General features: G+C 44.1%; 1 protein-coding gene and 1 long non-coding RNA gene across 2 annotated transcripts in view; one reads left to right on the top strand and one right to left on the bottom strand.

Moving 5' to 3' along the window:
* The first annotated feature begins 983 nt into the window (after positions 1-983).
* LOC309534907 lies at positions 984-6,711 on the top strand. Its single transcript, XR_014220916.1, has 2 exons — positions 984-1,896; positions 2,052-6,711. It is a non-coding gene; the product is annotated as an uncharacterized lncRNA (long non-coding RNA).
* A 2,094-nt stretch (positions 6,712-8,805) lies between these two features.
* Positions 8,806-25,380, bottom strand: part of ARL8A (ARF like GTPase 8A) — a 176,504-nt gene continuing 159,929 nt past the window's right edge. The window contains exons 3-8 of the mRNA XM_082227461.1: positions 21,399-21,479; positions 20,015-20,088; positions 16,858-16,951; positions 15,924-15,991; positions 11,527-11,597; positions 8,806-10,909 (exon numbers count right to left, since the gene is read on the bottom strand). Of these exons, the coding sequence (XP_082083587.1) occupies positions 10,860-10,909; positions 11,527-11,597; positions 15,924-15,991; positions 16,858-16,951; positions 20,015-20,088; positions 21,399-21,479 (438 nt within the window). The 3' untranslated portion in view covers positions 8,806-10,859. The remainder of the gene's footprint in view (positions 10,910-11,526; positions 11,598-15,923; positions 15,992-16,857; positions 16,952-20,014; positions 20,089-21,398; positions 21,480-25,380) is intronic.

Consider the following 25,380-nt stretch of genomic DNA (forward strand, 5'->3'; position numbering starts at 1 on the left):
GCATATAGCACAGTCATAGACAGAGAAAAGTCAAATACTGTAGGCATCTATGCAGACCTTGAGCCAGGAAAATCCATCTCTTTATCCGGGGCTCTGGGTCTCCCTTTAAATCCTGAGTAAGGAAGTCTCTACCTTCATGCCATCAATGAAAAGCAAGTGACTTGAGAAAACACTAACTGCAAGGACCTTCTTTCAGGCTAGACATCCCTTTGGGAATTTGTAGGTCACTAAATCCTCAAGAAGGGACGCAGGTGGCGCTGTGGGTTAAACCACAGAGCCTAGGACATGTCGATCAGAAGGTTGGCGGTTCAAATCCCTGCGATGGGGTGAGCTCCCGTTGTTTGGTCCCAGCTCCTGCCAACCTAGCAGTTCGAAAGCACATCAAAGTGCAAGTAGATAAATAGGTACCACTTCAGCGGGAAGGTAAACAGCGTTTCCGTGCACTGCTCTGGTTCGTCAGAAGCGGCTTAGTCATGCTGGCCACATGACCTGGAAACTACAGTGGCTCCCTCGGCCAATAAAGCGAGATGAGCGCCGCAACCCCAGAGTCGGTCACAACTGGACCTAATGGTCAGGGGACCCTTTACCTTTACCTTAAATCCTCAAGGGGCTCCTACATTCCCTGCCAATGTGGTGGTCGAGCTGTATGTCGCCACAGGATATGTTACACTCTTTTTCCTCCCCAATTGTACATTAGGCAAATTCATGTAGAAACCATTTAGTTTTAGCTAATAACAGTGATAGCCTGAAGCAGAAGCTCCTTGTTCAATGAAAGTAAAGCCCTGCTTTCTGGATGAGTCTCTCCAAATGCTCTGTGTCCCTAGTCTGTACTAGGGACATCTGGAATTCTATTCAGGCGTTACGCAGGTATGGGGAGGTGGGCATGCATGCATACTGCCTCTGCTCCCAGTGTCCCTGTATGCACTGACCTACCCACCCACCCGGTGCTCCATCTCAACCTTTGTGAATGGGATGGGAAGCACATTTGACTGACTGTGCTTAAAAGCCTCTGCCTGATCAGAAACCCTGCCTTATCAGGGTCCTAGCTGTGCAGAGGCCTCTAAACCCATTCAGCAAGATGCACTTTTCACACCTTCCCATTCAACGTGGGGCCTGCATGTATGTTGCATACACTCCTTACTTGTGGTGACATTCCCTATTCGGGCAGAACACTTCAATACAGCTGGCCACTGGAACAGGCGTAAACATGAGCCATGCTTGGTTGAGGCTCTCAGGAATGCACTTGTAGCTGCAGCACAGCAGCATGCAAGGGACAAACAGAAGCTCATGTTTCCCTTTTCATGTGCAGTCACTGCCAGAAAAATGCTTCTGTAGCTCCAGGTAGCACTGCACTAGCATTTCCTGTGTGACTCCCAAGATAGAGGGAATCCATTCAAACATTCACTACCACAGCGATTCCTCCACATCTCTCTTCCCTTTCCTTCTCTCACTGCACCAGCAAAGCTTCCGAGGCGAATGACGTTAGGCCCATGAGAATCTCATTGTGCTTCTTCACTGTTGCAGAGAATAGCTTGGGAGTACGGCCCTCGTGTGACCTAACTGCTTCAAATCCACAAGATGACAGAAAGAAACAACCGTTTATTGATTTGGCCTTCTTTAAAGGTTAGATTGAGTAGTTTGGTTGATGCAAAGGCTCCTTAGGTATGAGCCTGCTGTGAATAGATTCACTCAGCAAGACTGAAAGTTCTAAAAAAACCTCCCAGGCCTAAGATTCTTTGCATCCTTCAGGACGCTGGCAGACTTTGGGCTTTAAAATTTCAGGGGCACACACCTTCCATTGCTCACTGTTGCGGCAGCGCCCCTGTGACACTCAGTGCTGGCGAACTGGTCACACTCCCCTAAATCTGCCTCTGCTCAGTAGATTCAAGGGCATAGGTCCAGTGGCGTAGCGTGGGGGGTGCAGGGGGGGCCGGCAGCACCGGGCGCAACATCTGGGGGTTAGGGTTAGGGGGCGCAAATCCACGGGTTAGGGGGCGCAAATTACTTGCCTTGCCCCAGGTGCTGACAACCCACGCTACGCCACTGCATAGGTCTTCAAAAGCTGCTGGATCACCAGAGAGAGAAAGAGGCCAATGGTGTGATCTCAAATGGAAAAGATCCTAAAGTAGTTCTGAGGCAATGATGATGTTGGTGGGCTATTCCTGTCAACCAAGGTGGGGTGGACACCTACAGCAGTGTTTGCCCTCAGGCATACTCAACCATACCCTACTAGTAATCAGGAAAACCCACGCTATGGACCCAGCTCCTGTCAATGGTCAGGGGCAATGGGAGTTGTAGTCAACTTCTGGAGGACAAATGGCTCTCACCTCTGTGCAAGAGACACACTGGCAGTCTGGCACAGCAGAAAAAGGCCTCTTCACCTATCGTCCACCCGTACCCATTCTAGCAGTTTGCAGCAGCCCCTGCGTTCAGGCCTCTCCCGCATTTCCCTGTTAGTGAGGCTCCCAGCTCTGTTTGTGCAGAACTGTTAAAGGGCCTTGTTCTCTGCTGTCTTTGGATTGCACCCTCAGGAACAGTAAACGCCACTGCGAGAGGGAGGCAGTTGCTAGGGGATGGGCTGCAACGCAGGGGATCAGTGAAGGCTTTGTATAGGGAATGACACCCACAGTTCCTTCTTGGGACTGCTGCCATGGAGACAAAGCTCCTGTCTTTGTACAAAGAAAGTGATGTTTGGATTGCTGCCCCCATTAGCAAACAAGAGCAGTCTTGGGGTAGGCACACTTGGTATGTATCCCAAGGGCTGCTCTCTCTCATCAGCAGACTAGGCCGCAGCTCATCTCTGTGTGCACAGGCATGGGGGAAGCCCTTTTGCTCTGAAACTGTTTACCATTTTGCCAGAGATGGGATTAATCTCTGGGGGGAGGAGGGAGAACAGGGAGCTGTAGACTCAGCACCACCAGAGCCAGCCAAAGTCCTCACCCACAATCCCTGGCTCATATGCGGGAAACGGCAAGGCCAAAGAGGGTGAGAAGATCACAGAGGAGGAAACTGCAGTGGTGACCGGGGTAGAAAAGGAATGCAAAGAGACCGCTTTCTCAGAGTGCATTTCTGTTTGCTACGAAACAATGGTTTTCTAGCATCACAGTCCTTTCGACATGAACGTCTGCCGCAGTATGTCACCCAGTGCCTACAGACCCTCCCACCCGCTGCAGCAAATTCTGGGAAGCGTTCGAGGGTTCACACTCCACTCACAAAGGACACTTGCCAGACCTACTGAGATTCACATTCACTGTGAGCACAACCTAGAGCACACTCACAACTCTGGACACTACGGAGGAAAAGTCGCAATGGTATGGGATCACAAGGTTCTGCCCAACTATACAAAAGCCAAGATGACCCGTAGGGGTTTTCTTTTTTTAATATAGTAATTTTATTAAATTTTCAAATTTTACATTTCAAATTAAAACATCTATTATAACCATACGTTCATTGACTTCCCTCCCTCCCCTTCCAAGGTTCATTTAACTTACCCACCATTTCTGCATATTTTGATATATCCATCTAATTCAATTTTCCTATCTTACAACACTTCAAAATTTATTATACTGTTGAATTACTTTAATACTATCAGCATTTTTAACTGTGCAATCATTTTCAATATTCTCAACAACAAAATTCCACTCCTCTTTAAATACCTGCTCTTCTTGTTCTCTTATTCTGCTTGTTAGACCTGCTAACTGCATATTCTATCATCTTAAGTTGCCAATCCTCCTTGCTAGGGACCTCTCCCACTTTCCATTTTTGGGCTAAAAAACCCCTAAGTCGCTGTTGTTGCATACATATTTTTTTTCTGACTCCTGGGAACCTCTGTCTGAACAATTCCTAGCAGAAATGCCTCAGGTTTTTTGGGGGAAGTTGTTATAAACACTTTTTTATCTCATTATATATCATTTCCCAATATTCTTTAACTTTTTTGCATGCCCATCATATATGAAAAATGGTTCCTTCTACTTCTTTACATTTCCAACACAGATCCAATTCCATATTATACATCTTAGCCTATCTACTTGGAGTTAAATACCATCTACGAATCATTTTCCTATAATTCTCTTTCAGTGTGTAGCATGCAGTAAATTTCAGCTTGTTCTCCCAAAGTTTCAAATCAATAAAGACTACCATAGGGATTTCAGTGTCCTTACTTTCAACAAAGTTTTTTTATCAACAAAGGAAAACTAAATAGCTGCAGGAATTTGTCTTCCTTTATGGTGAGCATTTATTTTGGCGGCTGATCTCATTTGAGCCCCATTCTGGAGTGACATCTATTAGGGACACGTTCTAGCACTTATGGTCTTCCCTGTCTGAAATACCTATGTAAGTTGCTTTCCTCTGTTTGCTGTGGTTTCTGGAGCGAGATGACACACTGCCATTTGTGGCTATTGGCGGATCTTCTGCCTTTACCTGCTATTGTCTTTTATGGCTGCTGAGGACGCACTCCTTGCTTCTTTCAGCTTCGTTAGTTCCTTCATTCGCCAAAAACATTTGATTTGATTTGCTCAAACTGCTGCTTTCTACCATCACACTCTTGCTTACAAATTTACACTAGTGTTAAAGCAGACACACTCATCTCTCTCGAGGTTTCACTGCTCACAGCAAAATCTGCTTGCAATCTCAAGGGCTGCAGTGTGGCACTTCCACTCCACTCCCATGCCCCAGAATTGATCGAAAGGACAGAATATGAGAAAAACTTTGGACTAAACAGTCCACCTTTGGGTCAGTTTGCATAGAAGGCAAGACTCTCTATTCTGAAGATAGCCTCTGCCTTTTGCTAGCAGGGGGTCCTGTCCTATTAAGAGGATTAGAAATCGTCCCAACAAAGTGAAGCAACCCAGAGCAATTATGAGACAGAGAGTAAGAGGAGGCCACTGTCTTGATCCTCGCCCTGCCAGGGAGGGTGAGGGGGTTTGTGCATAGCCTAAGTGGTGATGTGACCTGAATATGTAACAAGACAGCAGAGAATGGATGGGAGCTGCTATTCATGCAGTGCTTTCCCTGCTGGCTTACCCTGAGCAAGGGCCAAGTGAGAACAATGCTGGGCTTGTTGCAAAGGGTTCTGGTTGGTCAGGGAGCTGGGGGTGGGGAAGGGAGAAGAGAAAACGAGAAAGAAAAGAGATCTAGCCTGGCTAGAATGCAGTTTGGGGGGAGGAAAGGAGCATGTCTAACATTTCAAAGATGCTGGGGCCATAAAGGGTTGCCCCCTTCAGTCAAGTGTTCAAGACACAGCATCAAGCGCATTATGATGCCATTTCCAATAGGGACTAGAGCCCAGGCAGCTGCTGCTGGAGCAGAGATGATCTGGGGCAATCCCAGTAGGCAGGGGCCAGATGGCCGAATCAGCATCATGCAGCCTAAGAATGGACAGTGAATGAAAGAATGACAAGACAGGGATGTTTGGGTATGGTGGCTGCGTACACACCAGTTTTAATACACATGCGGGTTGCACAGCCCTAATTTTTCCATGCGTACTTTCATGCACATTTGCCCACGTGAATGCTTTCAATTGCACTCTCTGCGTTTCCCATTCATACTAGCGAGAGCTGCTTGATGCTATGATTTGCACTGTGCGTTGAGCCATCCTCTCATTCAGTACATTCCCACTTTCGCAGAGTTCCCTGAGGTCCATTGCAGGCATGCGTACAGGTAATTGTTTACCTGTGAATGCAGTCATTTTCAATGTATCTTTGATAGTTTTCTGATATACCAGACCTGTACAAAACAGGTGCTAACAACAACAAAATGTTGTGTGGTGCCCAGCAGCCCACCAAGGGCTGCCTCACCAATGGAAATAGTGGGTGTGGTGATAGAAGGGACCCAGCAAAAGGTCACCACCTGCATAAAATAAATATGCCCACACAGTACATATTAGCATGAAATTCATTTTGTTGTTTTCCTTACTGCATTATATGCAGATCTGAAAAATCCAAATCAAATGGAGGGAAAGTATAGACTGCCACGAGGATGAGGAAATCACAGGGACATGAAATCCAATTTAAACTGTTCTGTGTGTGCAGCAGGTGCACACCTTATGCGGTTTACATAAGGACAAAGAGAAGGCAGTTGAATTGTGTTTGGAGTTTTGTACTTTACAGGAGCAACCCAGTCAGATGGGTGGGGTATCAATAATAAAATTATTATTTACAATACCAAACCAAAATGGGCTTTGAAAACCATCAGCCCAATCATCCTCAGATTACTTATGAAACTTCACCACACAGAACCAAGATTCCTTTGCCCATCACTGCACTCCACAACCACAGGGGAACACTGGACATTTCTATAAGCATATAGACTCAAGGGATACAAGACTGGCCACTGCTCACACATATGACCAAGAAAGTGTGTCCTAATTTTAAGCAGCAAACAAAGCTACCATTGTGAATGGTTCCCCAGCATACAAGCAATGTGGAAACAATTTCTGAGTATCAAAAGCCTGAAAACCACTGGATAAAGAAAACAGGATGGAAAATAGGTCTGTCATTGAACGATCACCTCCACACGAGAGGCCGTATACCTGTAAACTGCCAACAAAGGGATGGATGGTTGAGTTTCCCAGGGACATCAGGCAGACCACCGTTAGAGACAGTGTTAGGTTATGGGGGTCTTTGGCCTGATGCAGAACAGTAATTCTTAGATTTCATTCTGAAGTTACCATGGACCCAAAACTGAACTCAAATAAAAGGCACACAAATTAAATGTCAAATGATTGGTCCTCACTAGAATTTTCAAGTCTGCTTGGTATACAAGAAAGAAGTTACTGAGATAATCAAAATTCCAGAAAGGCAGCAGTATTAGCCTGCAGCAACATGAACATGTTTTAGGCAAAGTGCAATGCACCTTAGAGACTAATAACAATTGCACTGTCTTCACTTCCAGAAAAATGCCACCAGCTCATTCACTCGAGTTCTCTTGTTGTCCCTGCTGAATGACACTCACCTCCTTCTTGGCCATAACTTCATCCCCAGTATTTATTATACTGGCTGGCCACTCTGCCTGCAGCAATAGTGGGCACAAGGTTGACAGGACACACCAGGCACATGTGTGATGCTACTTGAAGATGTTTTTCTCCATTCGGTCTAGCAAACAGGCCTGCCTACTCCTTTACTACTAGGACAAAAGTGGTTGTGTCAAAATGATATGCTTGTACCGAGAAATGTAAGCAAGAAAAAAGCTGGACAGGAACTGCTGATGCATATAATCCTGAATTCATAGTTTGTGATGTGTAGGTGGTACATATTTCTCCACCTCCCCTTCAGGCTATATTGGCACACTGAATTTAAAGAGAGACAGTTATGTCCACATGCTATTCCTGTTCCATCAAGCCACTCTCTCCCCTAGATTTACTGTAGCTTGGATAGGTTTAACCGCAAGGAAATACTGTCAGCACTGGTATTCCCAAAAGATGGAAAGTAAAGAGGTAAGTGCTGTGAAAACAAGCCTGTCTTATGTTCCCTTCAGGAATATAAAAGCCATTTACCGTCTTCCCTATGTGAAAAAGCTACACAATTAAGTCTGCAAGTGGGGAAATTGCAACAGCATTTAGGAGATATACAGAGATATGAAAAAGCAGACTGAGGTCCCAGCTAGTTCAGGATTATGCTTCCAAGTACAAATACATCCACAAAAGTTACAAGGGAGGTTCTTTTGCACTATCATGAAAAACTGTTGATAGACCAACTCTTCTATTAATTTGTGTACAGCTTTAAGCTACTGGCCAGACAGCCGTTGGCAGTGAATTCCACAAGTTAAACTAAGGCATTATATGAAATACTGCCTCCTTTGGTCTAGTCTGTTCCTAGCTACTGCTAGCCAATTTCATTGAGTGAGCCCATGTTCTAACTCAGGCATCCCCAACCTGCAGCCTTCCAGATGTTTTGGCCTGCAACTCCCACGATCCCTAGCTAACAGGACCAGTGGTCAGGGATGATGGGAATTGTAGTCCAAAACATCTGGAGGGCTGAAGGTTAGGGATGCCTGGTCTAACTCCCTATATCAGGGTTAGTTAGCATGGTGTCCTCAAGACACCTGCTGGACTTCAAGTCCCATTACTGCTGACCATTGGTCACACTGGCAGGGGCTGAAGGGTGCTAGAGGGCATATTGGCCACCCCTGCTCCACATCATTTATAAAGCTCCCTTGTGGACTTGTTTAGTTACTATATTTTAAAAAACCAAAAACCAAGGTGCCTTACATTAGCTTTTGTTCCCAAGCAGCATAACACAGCCCCAATAGTTATGCTTGTTCTTTTCTGGTGCTGCAATGTCCTTCTTAAGATGCGGTGACAATAATTGTTCACAATACTCTAAATGCAACTACACCACAGATTTATCTAATCTAGCTAAAGATTTCTGTTAGCGACAGCTTTGTTTCCATTTCCTTGCCTAGTAATTCTCAACTACACTTGTCTTTTTCATTGCTGTTACACAATGTACTGACTTCTCCTGTAAGGTGTCCACTGTCACCCCAAGATGGGCAAGCCCTAGCCAGTTCAGTTCCCATCAGCGGATGTACACGTAGGCGTGTGGGTGTGGCAGGCAATTTGTCAAACATGAATCCTGGCAGGTGGACACATCTAAAAATATGAAAATTACATTTGCAAGCCTCCAAAGATAAACTCCGATTTCCTTGGTTTGCTGCCGTCATCCTATAGAAGCTGTGCCCCAAGGCCATGAAGGTGCTGCTGGAAAAAGAAGGCTGATATCTTGAGTTTGAAGCAGAACGAGCTCCAATAAAGTGAGTGAGAGAGACGACAAACCAGTTAAGAGGAAATAAGTTCACAATGCAACCACCACCAACACAAAATTGTTAATTTATTGTTATTTAGGAGGCAAAAAATGTACTGTTACAAGATTCATTTCCCAACAGAGAAGGTCAAAAAATGAGCCAAAAATATATTTTAAAAAAGGAATAATGACACTTTACAATTCATTAAATTAAAAAAAGTAAAATATCTCCTTGTGCAATTCTGTGAAAATGAGAAAAGAGGAGGGGGAAAGATGCAGTTAGAAAGCCCCCCTCCCGCCCTGAAGGGAGCAGCTCCGTGCAGGATAGGGCCAGGCAAGGGCAGGAAGGGCCCTGCAGTCTCACACCTGTCCAAAGCTTAAGTGGGACGGGGAAGACACGGCCACATGCAGCCTGCTGCCCTTCACAGGGAGACAAGGGGGCTAGCATACAAAGCCTTTTAATGATCCTACCCATGACCCCCTTCCTGGACCCTGTTGAGGCTGCTGTAGATTCCAAGGTGAGCAAACACCAACACAGGACAATTGCCAACTCTGCTAGGCTGGATTAATACCCCTGACCAGGAATAGCTCCTCCTTGCTACCACAGCCCTTTACCTATAAACTCAAACACCCTATTGCCCAGTAGGGTGTGAAGCAAAGCGTCTCCCACACAGCCTCATGTGCGCTTGAGAGAACAAGAATGCCCTCCTTCTACTCCACTGGTTTAACCCAAGACCAAAGCCTCACACCCTAACTTGAGGGACAGGCAAGTGTGTACGCTCAAGCCCTGGGCTCAAGGAGGGGGACACGCTCAAGCTTAGGGAACTGAGGGACAGCCCTTGCTCCTAAGGACTAGGCTGCAGCCTGCAGAAACACCTCCAAACTGGGCAGAGCACAATTCCTACCTGCTATGTCCTCCACTCTGAAATTTGCAGCAGTGGGATATAGGATTTGAGGGAAGCGCCTTATGCCTTGTCCAAAGGGCTTTGAAGGGAACTCTTGCATAGATGTCTCCTCCCACTGTCCCTCACGAGCTGAACAGGCCGCAAGCGTTTGGCATGAGTGGGAGGCCCAGGAACAGGGTCATGAGAAACCCAGACCACTCCAGATCTGTTATCTTGCTCTGGCAGCGCACAGAAGCCTGGGCCCTTATTCTGCCTTCACACAGTCAAGGGATGTGCATCATCCACTGCCTACTTCTGTTCAGGTGCTGACTGAGAGAAAGACACCAGACCGAGAAGGAAGGTGAGCACAAAGGCTGCAAAGCGTGAGTGCCCAGCATCCACCAGGCATGCCAGTTCATCAGGCAGGGCGCAGAGGGAGATGATACTGGGGGGGTTTGGGGAGCAAGCTGAGTAGGAGCCAAAGCTCATGTACAGGATTCAACATTTGGCCACTGGGAAGCATTTGCTCCCCAGGGCTCAGTGGACACTGGGCAGGAGGAAGAGATGGCACCAACTCTCCTCTATAATCTCAGACCATGAACAATACTGCTCTATGAACCTTTCCCAGAGGCTCATCCCCTAACCATAGTGCTGAGCAGCTTGGGGCAGCAGAGAGGGGAGAGAGCTCTGGATCCTGTTGCAGAAGGAGAAGGGAGGGGCTTGAGGTGAAAAGAAGGCGGTCTCTTGGGGGAAGACGCTGCCCAAAGCCATGGTCCCCTCCAGCAAGATTCCAAGTGCCCCTGACTGCTCGTAACATTCCCAATACTGCGTTTGGTACTTTCCCCACCCCATCCATTTGCTGCTGCCCCACCCGCACCACCCCCTGCGACAGCTCACAGGCCCCATTTAATAACAGCAAAATTGCTTAAATTAAAAAATTAAAATATATATACATATATATATATATACTGTACACACACCGACGACAACAGAACAGTGCCAAAACCAGAGTAAGGAGCAAGGGGGAGGGGGAGGAGGCAGACAGTTTCTTTACAATAAAAACAGGAGTTCAATCTCAGCAGAAGAGGAATCTGGGGTCCCCTAAAAATACCCATCTAGGGAGAGGGAGGTGGGCGAGAGGGTTGGAAAGAGCAGGAGATGGGGGAAGAGAAAGGAGGAGGTGCGTTTGGGCTTTTACAATGGCATCTTCCCGATCCAAGACCTGGCCAAAGGGCTCTCAGCTCCGCCGGGATTTTGAGTGCTGAATAAGCCACTGTAGGGTGATATCTGTCAAACACAAGATACGGTTAATGACCATCACGAAAAATAGAAGTTGTAGCGAGCGGCTTAGCTAGAGGTAAGGGAAACACACAGGGGCCTCACATGAGATTACCAAATTATGAGCTGAGCTCATGATTCACTTCTGTAACCCTTCTGCCAGCAGCCCAACATGTTGTCCTGAAGGGAATGACCTTTGCATGTGAGTGAACTTTTTCTCTATCATGGTTTTCAACAGAGGTGGGGAACCTCCAGGTGTTACTGGACTCCAATCCCAACCAGTCTGAGTCAGCATGGCCAACAGGCAGGGAAAATAACAGCTGTAATTCACCAATACTCAGAGGGCCGCAGCTTCTCCATTCCTGGGCCTACACAAACCTTTCTTGCCCTCCTAATTATGTACGGAGGGGGCCAGACCCCAGGGGCATTCAGTGCCATCACAGAATCAGTCCCACAGTTTAACCCATTTGGCACATAGTGCTCACAACACAGGAGAGCCAAAGAGCATAAGGAGAGATCTCCCCATGGGCAGTCTAGGTGTCACTGTGCATTCAAGCCCCAACCATTCCTCTTAAAATTGTCAGGCACTCTGACCCTGCAACCTCCCGTTTCCCTTCTACACTCACCAATGTTGTCCTTTTCTTTGCAAGAGATTGAATAGCAACAGATCTCTCGGTCCTGGATGGCAGACAAGTTCCTGCAGGAAAAACAGAAGCGCAAGAATATCAGGCTTCCTTGGGGAAAGCACTGCATACAGAGAAAGGCATCCACAATGAAATGGGCAAAACGTGCTTCTCTCCCTGCAGCAGTGACTCCTGTACCTTTCCCTGCCAGTCCCATGTATAATATCCCACTCACAATCCAATGGGGGCCTATAAATGTGGATTCCATGCATACAACACCCACTCATGGATATATGGAGGGTCTGGAAGGCACTACTTCATTCTCTCAGAAGACTGTCTGAGCTCGCCCAAATAGACAGCTACCGTCAACCTATTATTTCTAGGTTAACCAACATTTCCACAAGATGTAAGGGAAATCTATTCCTCACAAAACCAACATTTCCTGTCACCTGTATTGATTCCCCTTTAATTCCTTCGTGAACTCCAGTGCTATTGCATTGCAATTTTCTTTATTTAGTTATAGTAGTAAAGGTAAAAGCTGGCCCTTTTCTATAAAACTAAACAAAATCCACACTTCCTCTGCATATCTCTATCCTATTTAGCCATCCACTTGGGTTTCTATTCAGCGTTTCTTTAGCAATATATTTCAGACAGTCAGATGCTTTCCTTTCCCCTCCAATAATAGGTGAAATTCAGTTTTTTCATTTCTTATTCTCCTCACTCCAACACCGCCCCCCCGTTAAACTCCAGGACAGGAAAGCAGGCAGGGCATTGGATAACAGCGCCCACTCCTCGGGGAAGGGTGCTGCTGCCCAAAAGCATCCAACAACATGTGACAATGTGTATACATTGTCAGGAAAGACAATGGGGAGGGGCTTGACAGAAGGGGAGCTGGTGACTCCAGTTTTTGGTTTAGCCAGCAAAGCTAGCCCCAAACAGCAGCCCCATGCGGACAAAGCACCTCAGCTCAGTGGTGAACAGGGGGGTTATTACTGTTGGATGCAAGTTATCAAAATGTTAACTCTGGTAGACAAATAGCATGGGAGAACGATAGCACAACTCCGGTCTAGATCCTATATACATAACACATTTGAGAATTTTCTTTTTCCTCTCTCCAGTTCCCTTCCAATCTTCCAAGATGCTCGCCTTGAACCAAGCTTTGTTTTCTTGAATTGCGCCATTTTAGCACGTGACAATCATGAAATTCCTAGACTTCAGTTCAATCACATTATCCAGCCAGTACCATAAAAAGGAAAGATGAAAACACTGGCCTGCCTTTGGCGCCACCCTGTGGTACATTCACAAGGCTCCAAGGTATTTTTTTAAAAGAAAAACAACAACAACCTGATATCAAGTCCAAAGTTCCCGTGGCTCTTTGCATTTCCACTAAAACTTAAACAAATTTAAGCTCCATATCAATCATCGATCCAACAGAAATGGTGATTTGTTCTATGGCACCTAAGAGACAGGCAAATCACTAGGCATGGCTTAAGCTTCCACAGCTTAAGCTTGTCAGACACATATGTTCTTCCTTGCATTGCACCCTATGTACAGAGGAAAAGGCACTGCAAACCACAAGGCATATTGTACACCCCTGACATTCCTATGTAAAATGCACAGTACTGAAGTTTGTGGCCAGACTTGCTGTGTTGCCAAGAGGGGAAATATTCCTGAAGGCTTGTATGCTTCTATACCACTTGGGCACATTCTGCATCCATGATTGCCAGCATGTTCACTGGTGGATTTGTCATGGGCTGTAATTAACTCAGGAAGCCATAGGGCTGGGCAATATGGAGATATATCATCCAAAACTGGTTTGTAGTCAACATCGTGATAACCATTTCATAGTATCTGACCTGGCAATATATCACAAATCACGAAAAACTGTGAAGCGCTTCTCTCATGATTCCTGCCACCCCGTTGTAAAAATATGTTAAAGGGAAGTAAAAATGTACTTAAGTACTCCTAAGTAGTAGCAGTTGCCAAGACATCACCCCATTTGCCTCTACATAGTTTCATCCTTATGTCAGGCATCATGGTATTTTGGTATATCATGATGTTTAGCTGGTGATATATTGCGATGTTGAAAACCAGATATTGCCCAGCCCTAGAAGGCAATAACACTCCCCAAATAATGTAATATGGAGCCCAAGAATGGGACACAGCCAGACAACTTGCCAATGCCAAGACAACAGGGTGCCAAGCACATCCAGTCACAAAGGTTTGCTACTTTGTGCTCACCCACAATTATTTTAGATTTTTAGACTTCCCGGCCCTTCAGGTTAGTGGCAATGCTGTGAGTACACACACAGCTCCACATTATGCCAACACATTCATTGCCCACTTTCAGCAATGCTATCTCTTGTGCCCAAATGCCTCACCTCTCCCTGAGAAACAACAGCACCATTATCATCTGGACCCATGAGAAAAAAGGCCCACTAAAGAAAGTGACAAAACATCAACTGTTGCCACCTACAGCTTCAAGTGAGACCCTCTCCAACACGTTTTATCAATGAACACGTTTTATCAATGGACATCATGGGCAACTGTATTCCTTGTGTGGTAGTTATGTCATCATTAGAAGACATCACCCCAATCTTAAATATCTATCTGCCGGAAAGAAAGAAAAAATGGGACTATGCCTTACGACAAACACAGGTGCCAAGTCCATTCAAGCAACACTATTACCAAACCTAATATTCTCAACCATACTGTTGGATGTTTATTCAACTGCTCAACTTCCAGTGCAACATATACCCACAGTCCAGAAATAAGTACCTTCTACTTAATGTTGGAATCAACCTCCTATGAGCCCCAGACAGCATGGTCAATGGTTGGGGTGATGGGACTTGTAGGCTAGCAATATCTGGAGGGTACCATGTTGGCTATCATTGCTATGACCTCTTGATAATGCCCTTCTGCTGCCCACATAAGATAAACAGATCTGGATCTATATATGAAAATGCACAGATATAATTCGGACACAGAAATGATTAGCACTCGGAAACCTAAATGACAACTCTCTCAGAACACACTGCTGGTGACCTGAAAGTCAACATGTCTACAAAACTACTTCAAACTGCTCTAATATGAAACACCAGGACTAGATTTTGTAAGTGAGTTTGATTATATTGCATCTGTGGAGCTGTGGATTTCTTCACCCAAAAACAAGAGTAGAATTGGCATAGCTAGAAAGGTAGGTGATAATACTATGACAACCAGTGTGTGTGTTATTTCCACACACTCTCTACTGAGAAAAACATTTCATGCTGTTGACAAAGCTGGCTCTAGTCCACAAAAGCTAGTGCCACAATAAATATAAAGGGCTTTAAAAGGGCAACACAAGATTCCATGCTGTTTTTCCTGCAGCAGACTGTAACAGCTACCCTTCTGGAATTTATGCCACAACCTTGTGAAAGGAATTAAGGATCTGCATAGCCCAGCCGTGGGGGGGGGGGAGTGTAGCGGGGGACCAGACCTATGAGTTCAAAGCAGCCTTAAAAAACAAGCAGATGTCTCCCCATTGTCGTAACAGCAAATTTCCCCTTTAAGGAATGCAGCAAGAGATCCAAATTACTGAAGATTTTTACAGCTGGAGAAATAGATGCTTTGGCCTAGTTCTTTTTCAGTCACTTGGTAGCAGCCTCTCATCTGTTGGAAACATGTGCATGTCTGAGGGAAATAAGTGAGCAGTCAGAAATGCACCAGCACTAAAGCAATCCTACAGCAGCCTTGCCAGTGTTGACAGAGCATGAGGTCATACCTGCCCCTTAAGAGAGCTTCATACAAGCACTAGCTCTCTTCCAGCAATTTATGTTATTGGTTATTTGCAGATTTATAAACCACTTCTGATTCTGATATGGCAAAAGATGGAGATAGGGGCAGTGATGCAGGTTTTCTGGAAATTTTTTGAATTCAAAGTATTGCAATGGAATTTTTTCTGAAGGCCAAGACAGTGATCTAATACAGCATGCTTCTTTTACTTGCATTCAGCAAACAAAGCTAGAAACTTGCTTGCCTAATATCACATTTGCAATTGCCATGCATTCATTGTTATTAATGAACTTATGAAACACTTTTCTGCAGAAAAGCAGTGCAGAAAATTTCACTTTCCACACCACTGAGGGAGACACGTGCAGATTCGGCAATGGGCAACAAAATGTACAGGACTTCTGATTCATTCAAGAATGCTGCTGTGATCTAGGATTATGATCTTTCAACCACATCAAACATATCCAGATCCAATTTCCCAAACTCTTAAACCGACTTGTGTGTATGAAAACCAATTAATCAGTGCAATGTGATTGCCTCAGTCAAGCTCAACAATGGTGCATTTTGAGATGCAAAAGCCCACAGTAGGCAAATACCTGTAACTCCAAGTCCTAACAGCAAATACTTACATCTTCTCAATGAGCTCCTTCTCATCCAAGGCACCAGGCAGATCTCGCTTGTTCCCAAGAACAAGGACCTGAGAAAGAGAAGAGGGTAGATCTCTCAGTCCACAGCTCACATAGGCAGCTCACATCTACCACTGGATCAGCCAAGGGTGGCCATTGGTTATGATAAATAAACCCCATATAGCCATGTTTTTAATAGAACTGACACCCTTGAAGCAAAGAATTTCTTTATAATCCAGGGGAACGTCTTCTAAGCATGGAATCAGAAAAGCCAGGTCTACATCACAGTGACAACAGATGTAACTACCACAAGAGCTTCAAACTACATGGTCAGTTCCTGAATACAAGGAAAACACTGGTGGAATCAGCAGGGTTTCAAAAAACAAAAACCTAGCCAAATATGTCAATTACATATTCTCCAATTCTCTAATAAGTGTTTTTTTTGTTGTTGTGCTTAGCTGCAACGTATGTTGAAAAGGACTTCAGATTCTCTGGTGGCAGACGGACTTTGCAGAACAAGGGTATTTTCCCATTTCATGGATGGAATATTAATACAATAGCAAGCACCACTCATTTGGCTCATCCTAGACTTTCTCACCTCAAACTCACATACATTGTACCCTCAAGGACTCACAGCATTAAGGTAACAGCGGTAAGTGGTGTGTCCTTTATCTCTTCCAAATGGTGCAGTAATAAATTTTCTATATCGCACTCTAAACAGTTTCCCTGTTCTAACCAAACCTTTTATATCTTGGAAAAGAGACATCCCAACAACACAGTCCAGCAGAGCAAAGCATGCAAATAGAGAGGAAGGATTTAATCCAGAGTCTGGTCTGGAAGGCTTGCCACTAATCATCCACTGCTAGTTATGATCCACCACACACTCATACGGATCTGTTTGCTTACTTAGCCTCTCTCCAGAACTGGAGCAACTTACAGGGATGCCCTGGAGCTGTGGCTTATCAAGCAGGTTGTGAAGTTCGTTCTTTGAGGCTTCAATCTTCTCCTGGTCTGCAGCATCTACCATGTATCTGGAATGAAATCAACTACATTAGCTCTGAGGACAAGAAGCAACAGGTGCTATTGCATGGAGTAGCCAAACCAGAGGAAGAGAGCAATCTCCAGAAAGCAAGGTGGGTTATACTGAATCTTCATTTGAGTCCCAGCCACTGAATATAGGGTCCTAACTAACCACTACCTTGCACTAGATTCAGTTACTCTCCCCATCCCATAAGTAGGGGGAATTGCAATTCTGAGACCACATACTTTCAGTGTGGCCACCATAATGCTACATATCAGTCCAAATTTGTAGAAATCCTTTCGGTTTGCAAACTTCATATAAACTGGTGAGAGGGCTAGTTTTGAGTTTTGTTTTATAATTTATGTTGATATTTTTTGCTTGGGGATGGGGATAGACTGATTTTTACTGAAGAGTGCAAAGAACAAAGAGCAGATCCATACAGGTGGGATTAAGTTTAAGATTTTTATCTGCCATCTGCCAACATATATTTAAATTCTAGAGAGCTAAAATTTGGGGCAGGGCGGTTGGAGTCTGCTGAAAATATTTTGTTCAAGATACTTGATTTTGTGTTAGAGGGACATTCAGCATAACGAAGGGTTCAGATCCTTAGACCCACTGACCATCTATTACCAAATTCCTAAGCCGCCATAGAAATAAGGCCCTTGCCACTGCCAGTTCTGATTTCTTGTGGCACACAAATTGCTGCTTGTGCCACTACCTTAATGGGCAATCCTTATCCCTGCCCTTTTCCAGAGTGCCTCCAATGCTCAACACAAGAAGCTGCGAGGTGCTCTTGTGCAATGCAACAATTCAGCTGCTCTAACTGCTGGTTGCACAGCAGGAGCTTGGCAAACCGCATCTATGTTAAATTATTCATCGGGCAAAATGTGCTAGGCTGGCTCACCTAGAAAGCCAGGAGGCAGGGAATATGGGACGCAGTGTGCAGATTTCCTACATGGAGTTTTTATGTTATAGTAGATATCGAACAAGCGCAGAACATCTGAGAAGCATTCGATAATGTGGAAATCTACAAGGAAATACTTCTGCAACTGAAACAGCATACACAGTACTGGATTTCTAACTGAGCCCAGCTTGTATTGCCTCTGGTCATTGGCAGTGGCCATCAAGGTAAGCCCAGCTGAGAAGTGCCAAGAATCTGGTATGAAGCGCGCAGAAGCCCTGATCTAAGGAAATTAAAGAGCCTCTTTTCTGTACATGCTGGTTTCTGCCATTCCCCTGTTTCTGCTGAATTATGTAAGCTACCCCTTAAGTGCCATGTACAAGCATCTATATTTTCTGCTTTTGTTATTTTGCAAAGTGCAATGTATATTGAAGACACTATATACCCCTTTTAACAGTTCTGAAGGGATAAAGGCTTCCCTTCACCCTACATTTGTGTATATATAGCTTCTGAGGTACACATAATATAGCTTTTAATGCACACATTTCATGTTTAGAAGACCAAACCCTGCAATCTGGTAAGGTAATTAAATATTCCCAAGAATGGGGGCCTCAGAGAGAGATGATGCTTCTGAAAAATGGAGATCATAAAAGCATCCATCTCTGAAGGAAAGTAACTGCTTCTTGGAGCAGACTTCTTCCTTTTCAAAAATCACCTGTCTATGAATACTAGTATCCAACTGTCTATACCAACACACATCATCTCCAAAAAAATCTCCAAAAAAAGCCAGCTTATAGTCAAGGCTGTGTAGTCTGCGCATGAACTTTGAGGAGGAATCACAGGTCAGTGGTAGAGCCCATGCTTTGCATGCAGAAGATCCTGGGTTCAAATCTGCGGCATCTCAGCATAAAGAAAGTTGCTACTAGTGAGAACAAACAATTCTAGGCTAAATGCATGAACAGCCTGACCTGGTATACGGCAGCTTTCTAAGGAATCCCAAGGGATGGCTTGAATAAATGTTAGAATTAATGAATTTGGTTGTTTTTCCAACCTCTCTCTACCTCTAGTAGACACAGGGAAAGGAAGAAACAATACAAGGCACTGAAGCCACATTCCCTGACCACTGGAAATTCAATCCTCTCCAGTCACTCACCAGGCAATCTCCAGATCAGAGTCTTGTGCCAGTTTCCTACCAAAAAATGCCCTCCACCTGGCTGCTCTTCACTCCCTGAAGGTGCTATTCTTCAAAACAGAATTGGCTCTGTTTTAAAAAGGCGTACTTATAATCAGGTGTAGCCCGGCCCTTTGGCAGAGGCACTACAGAAATACTTTGTCTTGCTCTATTTCAGCCCAAGAGAGGAGAGCAGCAGAATGGCTGAAGGTTATTCCGTCCACCCGTACCAGGTACTCAAAGGAATAAAGAGGGTTTCACAAAAAGCAGCACCAGCAGGAACTGAAGAGTCAGCCAAGGACACTGAGATCTTTCAGAGACAGCACAGAAGTCTGCAGCTGTCAATAAAAGGCCCTGCCTTGCCCCACAGCCTACTGACAGTGAGGGTTTGAACTGAACGGCTGCCTGAAGAACCTTCCTCCTCCTCCTGCCTTCCATGCAGTTAATCAGACTCCACAAGCAACCCTTTGTGTGTCAAAAGTGGCCTGATGCAGAAGCGGTGCTTTATTTGCAACTTTATTTGGTACAGTGTAGCTTAAGTGCAGCCATCCAGTGGTTATTTGTGTGTGCAGTAACCCTCAGAGCAGGGGCACTCACTTATGGTTCAAAGGCAGGTAGGATCCAATGGAGTCATTGTGACATTCTATAAGAAATAAAGAATGGATTTATGGAGTTGTAGTTCAACAACATCTGGAGAGCCACAGGTTCTCGGGCCTGATATAAAGGATCCCAGCCTGTGCTTAGAAGTGAAGCCACACCTGGTAAAGTAGGTAAGAATCTCTTTACAGTTCCAAATGTGATCCAAGAGACAGTGGATATGTCCTGTGGAACAAAGAAGCCTCAGGGTTTATCATCTTTGCCTGAGTTTATTGGACTGATTTGATCCCACCACCACCACATGGCTCCAGTGTTCAGAGGAAGCCTAGGACTTGTCTTGAGAGTAGCGCACAGCAATCTCAGAGCTTGGTGACAGACTGAGAATCGAGGCATGGAATACTTACACTATGGCACTGACTCCACGGCAGTACCGCTCCCACATGCTACGAAAACGAGGCTGGCCCCCAATATCCCAGAGCTGTGGGGAAAGAAGCAGCAAGTTAAAATATGGGTGAGGACTACGATGTGAGAATTTGCAAGCCCAAGCATTCTCTTTGACTCGCACATACTTGGCCCCACTGCCTGCTCTACACTTTCCCATGTCTTCATTTTATGCATGGTCATCCAGTCTCTCCACAGCCCACACTCTTTATTATTAAGGAAGCCATCTGAAGCGCTACCAGAAGATTTCAGAGAGCCCTGGGTTTCTGAGCAACAGTGGTACAACAATGGCCACTTCACAAAAGCATTCTCACACTCTCACACTTGCAAATACTGTAAAGAACCCAAGTATTCAAATTACAGTATTATGATGAATTAAAATTTACTAGGATTAGCTCCACAAAACTCTTTGAGTGATGGAACTGATATCCAAACTAATTAAATAATATTTGCAATGTTTTCCCGGTCAAAACACATAAATGGAACTGAAGGAGGCAAACAGTCTACTGATATATTTAGAAATCCTGCATTTAACCAGACACACTCTACTGCCACTACTCTGCTTAGGCAATTCCTTTTAGGATTCCCACCAAACACCCACTCCTCTCTCTAACAGGAGCAGAGCTAATCATTCAAATAATACACAAAAACAATAGGGTATCTAGCAATAGTGAGAGAAAGACCACCCAGAAATTCACATCCACAGTTTTGACTAGAAGACACCCCAGAATAACCTTAACTTATATTGTAAACCACCCTGTGATATATTGTATACTGCCTTGCTACCCTCAGATGAAGAGTAGTATACAAATTAAACAAACAAACACTTCTATATTTTGTCCTCATATGTATCTATAAGCAATCTTCTGATTTAAGAGTGATTTATAAAGAGTTATAAAAATTAAAAAATTAAACACATCATATAAAAACTGAATAAAATATTACAACCAGAAGCAGTAATCAATTTAGTGCTCAAATTGTGTTGGAAAACAGGGCACCATCAATAAAATAAATTCATAAACTCCATTCTGAGTTAAACTTTTAGTCTAAAAATTGCAGGTGAGGGAGGTGGGCCTTCTCTCTCCGCAAACTAAATTCCCCAATAATTTGGACATTGAACCAATTTTAAGAAAAACTTATCAGAGCATCCCTAGAGTCCTCTAGAAAGGGGTTGGCTCAGCTTGGCACCCAGAAACCAGTTTGGTGTTATGGAACAGCATAGTTTTAAAAAGCTGGTGTTAATTCAACCCTGTCGATCTGCCAGTGCTTCCTTAAACCCCCAAGCTTGCCCGAAGCACTATTTTGCAAATCTAGGAGCACACTTGCCCAAGACATACTGCATCTTACCTTTATAGTAACATTTCCCTTGGTGATCTTCCTCATATTGAAGCCCACTGTTGGGATCATATCTTCATTGAACTGCCCCGACTAGAACGAAATAAAAATAGATCAGTCTTTCATATGGAAGGCTTGGCTGTTTCTGTCTACCGCGTTCCACCTTGGCTAATCAAGCTCCCCTGAGAGAAGAAAAAGCGATGAGATGTGTTCATTTCTAGAGTGAAAGAAGTACCTATTTAGCATCACACATTTTGAGCACTTTGAATAATATACCAGAAGTAACCCTCAAGTACTGAGGGTTAATATCAGAAAATATTGCAATATTTCTAAACTGCCTTTCATCATGTAAGATTCCAAATATTTTGGAGGTGGTGGGGAGGGAAAGAAACCAGAGGCAAAGCCTCTTAAGTAACACCCTCCTGGCTACCACTGCATAAACCATGGTTGGTTCTACACAACCATATGCTTCACTGGTAGTAATCAGCTGTTATATATCAGGTCTTCACTGGAATACCCATTCACCAAGTGCCTACTTTGTTTACATTTAGGCACCAGGTAAACACTATTCTTTTTGCTTGAGCATTTGGGGTTGACACTTGCCAGATAGATTACAGTTTGCCTTTATGGGGCTTTAGTGCTGCCTTGGGGGCAATATTTGGAAGAGAGCGCAGGATTTTTTTTCAATTTTTATTTTTAAAAACAGCTTTGTTGTTAATAGGCAGTGTTTCAACATGTCTGTAATTAAACTGTTTCTCTGCTGATGAAGGTTGAGAGAATTTATGAGGAGGCAGATAACCTTTCGATGGCAAGCACTGGAAACAAAATGTGCAGGACACACAGACACATCAGTCCTGTTGACTGCACAGACCAGGACAACATGAAGCATCTTATAGAATGGAAGTGCTGAAACAAATCAAGGGTTCGTGGGTGCAGAGAACGTATAATTTCTCTATTTTGTGCAAGGTTTTCTTCCTCTCCTTCACTGTATAAAGATAAGTGACAGGGAAGGTGAGATGTATTTCAGGAGAAATAACCTTATTAACAGACAGAGCCAATACTCAGGCTATACTATGAAAGGACATGGGAAATGAGAGTGCTGCTGGCAATGTTTTTTAAAAGAAAAAATAAAAAGAATGATACTCAAGGGTTGTATAAAGTTACTTTAATAAGAGGTGTTCTTTATGCTAAGAACGCAAGTAGCAATAATGGAAGCTTGCCACCTTGGCCGTACAGTTATCTGCATGTCTATTAATTTGGTCCCCATGGCCCATTCCATATTTGGCTTCTGCTGAGACACAGCCTATAAGACAACTTAATGCAACGTCTGACAAGCTCCCTGGGAACACAACTTGCATGAACTGGAACACAGGACATGAATTAAGAGCCAACAAGGAATAAGAACTTTCACTTGTGACAGACTTGCTTTGTTCAGAGAGCAGAAACCCTGAGCCAGCATATTTTTACCCTTTTTTCCTCAATTTTTGTTCTGTTGGCTTACATTTCTATAATAACTGCAGTATAGTACTCTGTGCTTTGCTCCAGCCAAAGTGCCTGCAGGGAATTAACTTTCACATACCCATTGAGCAATTCTTCAGCACTTAGTGAGTCAAAAAGGTCCATTATATATATTCTGGTCTGTTCATTTTTAACACCCAAATTTCAAATTTTACCTGTTTATTAAAAGAAAGCTTTCTAAACAAACGGCAAGTGTGCTCACAGTATGTTGCAAATAAATACAAAACTAAACACTTGCAATTCCTATAGGAAGCACATAAATATGTACAGGAAGTGTGTGAACCTCAATGAAACATTAAGGGACAAAATGGCAATGAAGGCGTCCAGTTCAGACATAACCCACCCCCGCTCCCAGCAAGAACACTTTATTTAAGGTTGACAAACTTAGAGCAGAGGAAGCAGAAAAGGGAATGGCAACATATGCCCTGTGGAAAGGAATTATCTGTCCTACGTACAATGAGTTGCAACATTAGATTTCTCAATGTCACAAGACCTTAGAAATTAATATGTCTGTCAGCAGAGTTCAGCCCACTGCTGCTTTCTTTCAGTGATTTACGGTTTTAAGATTACCAACATTCTTAAACTTCTCTTGCTTTTAATCTGGCCTCCAAAGTTTTACGAGGCTGCGAGTCTCCAGCTCAAATCTAACTGTCAGCAATGAATTTATGTTAACTCTCTGATTAGAAAAACTGAGTGCTTTTAGCCATCAGCTTCTCAAGATATGACACATCAGCAAATGTTCCAAGGTTCCGAGACTCTTCACAAAGATTTTGTGCTTATTCTCCCAGTGTTCCATTTCAAAAGGCATAACCTGATACTTGTCGAGAAAATAACAGACTGCTCGAAAACAACAAGCTTCAAAAAAAAGGCCAACTAGTACAAATTTCACCTGGGTTTTAACAAACCGTGCTACTCCAGTCCTTGGGCCAAAAGGTCATTGGTGGGATGAGCTCAAGCATTCTGTTTCCCTGGTCTATAGCACTTGTGAAATAGGCTATCAAAATTACCTGGAAAATTGCGGGTGGAGTCCAATTTCAATATGCACACAGTGTATGTTGAGATTCCAGAACAAAGAGATGAACAAGTCATTTAGAGTTATGGGTAACACAAGAGGCTTTGCAGATACTGAGGTGAACGTTTGGTTTTAAAGCCTCAAAGAAGTGTGACTCCACAGGTAAACAGAAACCTTGGCCTGCCCACTGCTTCAGACCAAAGGCCCATCTAGTCCAAAACCATGTTTTCACAATAGCCAACCAGATGCCTATGGTAAGTCCACAAATAGGACATCAGCACAACAGCAGTCTCCTGTTCACAATTCCTAGCAACTGGAATTCATAAGAAAACCAACCCATTTATTATTTGAAGAAGAAGAAGAAGAAGAGTTTGGATTTGATATCCCGCATTTCACTCCCTTTTTAAGGAGTCTCAAAGCGGCTCACATTCTCCTTTCCCTTCCTCCCCCACAACAAACACTCTGTGAGGTGAGTGGGGCTGAGAGACTTCACAGAAGTGTGACTGGCCCAAGGTCACCCAGCAGCTGCATGTGGAGGAGCGGAGACTCAAACCCGGTTCCCCAGATTACGAGACTACCGCTCTTAACCACTACACCACACTCACTGGGCACTCAGAATGGCTTCACAGAACACAGATGAAGGACCTATTGGATCAGAGGATGGACAGTGACCAAGCCACGGTTTCACAGAGCTGTTAAGAGTGACAACCACGCTCTAGTAAACTCCATTTGGGGCTAACGTATGTGGAGCTATCCTTGAAGACAGTTTGGAGACTGCAGCTGGTTCTAATAATAATAATAATAATAATAATAATAAAAAATTTATTTATACCCCGCCCTCCCCAGCCAGAGCTGGGCTCAGGGAGGCTAACACCAATAAAATTCCAGTAAAAACATAATAAGAAAAAAAGAAAAAGAAAAAATGCAATTTAAAATACAGGTTAAAATGCAATTTAAAATGCAAAAGGCTCAGCTGCCAGAGTTTCTGTATGGGACCACATTACACCCATACTTAAAGATCTGCAGTGGCTACCTTTTCACCACTGAGCCCAATTCAAGGTGCTGGATATGATGTATAAGGCTCTGAACCCAATTACCTGAAGAAATGCTTCTCCCCATACTGTCCACCCTGTTGGTTACACCATCTCTGAATGAGGTCAGTGAACCTGTGACATGCCAGAGGGTAACCTCAGCACTTACACCCTGGTTTTGGAATAACATTTTCCCAAGGCTTGGCTGGCACCAATATTATCCATTTTCCAGAGTTTCTAGTATGATCCTACAGGGCCTGCATTGGGACAGATGGGTGATGTACTGCTTTGTAATCTCCCTGTTTTCATTTACCATACTGTGTTTTGTTGGTTTTTATTTTGTTTTAAAAATTGCTATTACCCACCCTGAGATCACACTCAACAGTAGGGTAGTGAATAAACTGCATAAATGAAAAACAAAAGCCACAGTTTT

Source organism: Podarcis vaucheri (assembly GCF_965113315.1).
Source record: "Podarcis vaucheri genome assembly, chromosome: 6".
NCBI classification, from domain to species: Eukaryota; Metazoa; Chordata; class Lepidosauria; order Squamata; family Lacertidae; genus Podarcis; species Podarcis vaucheri.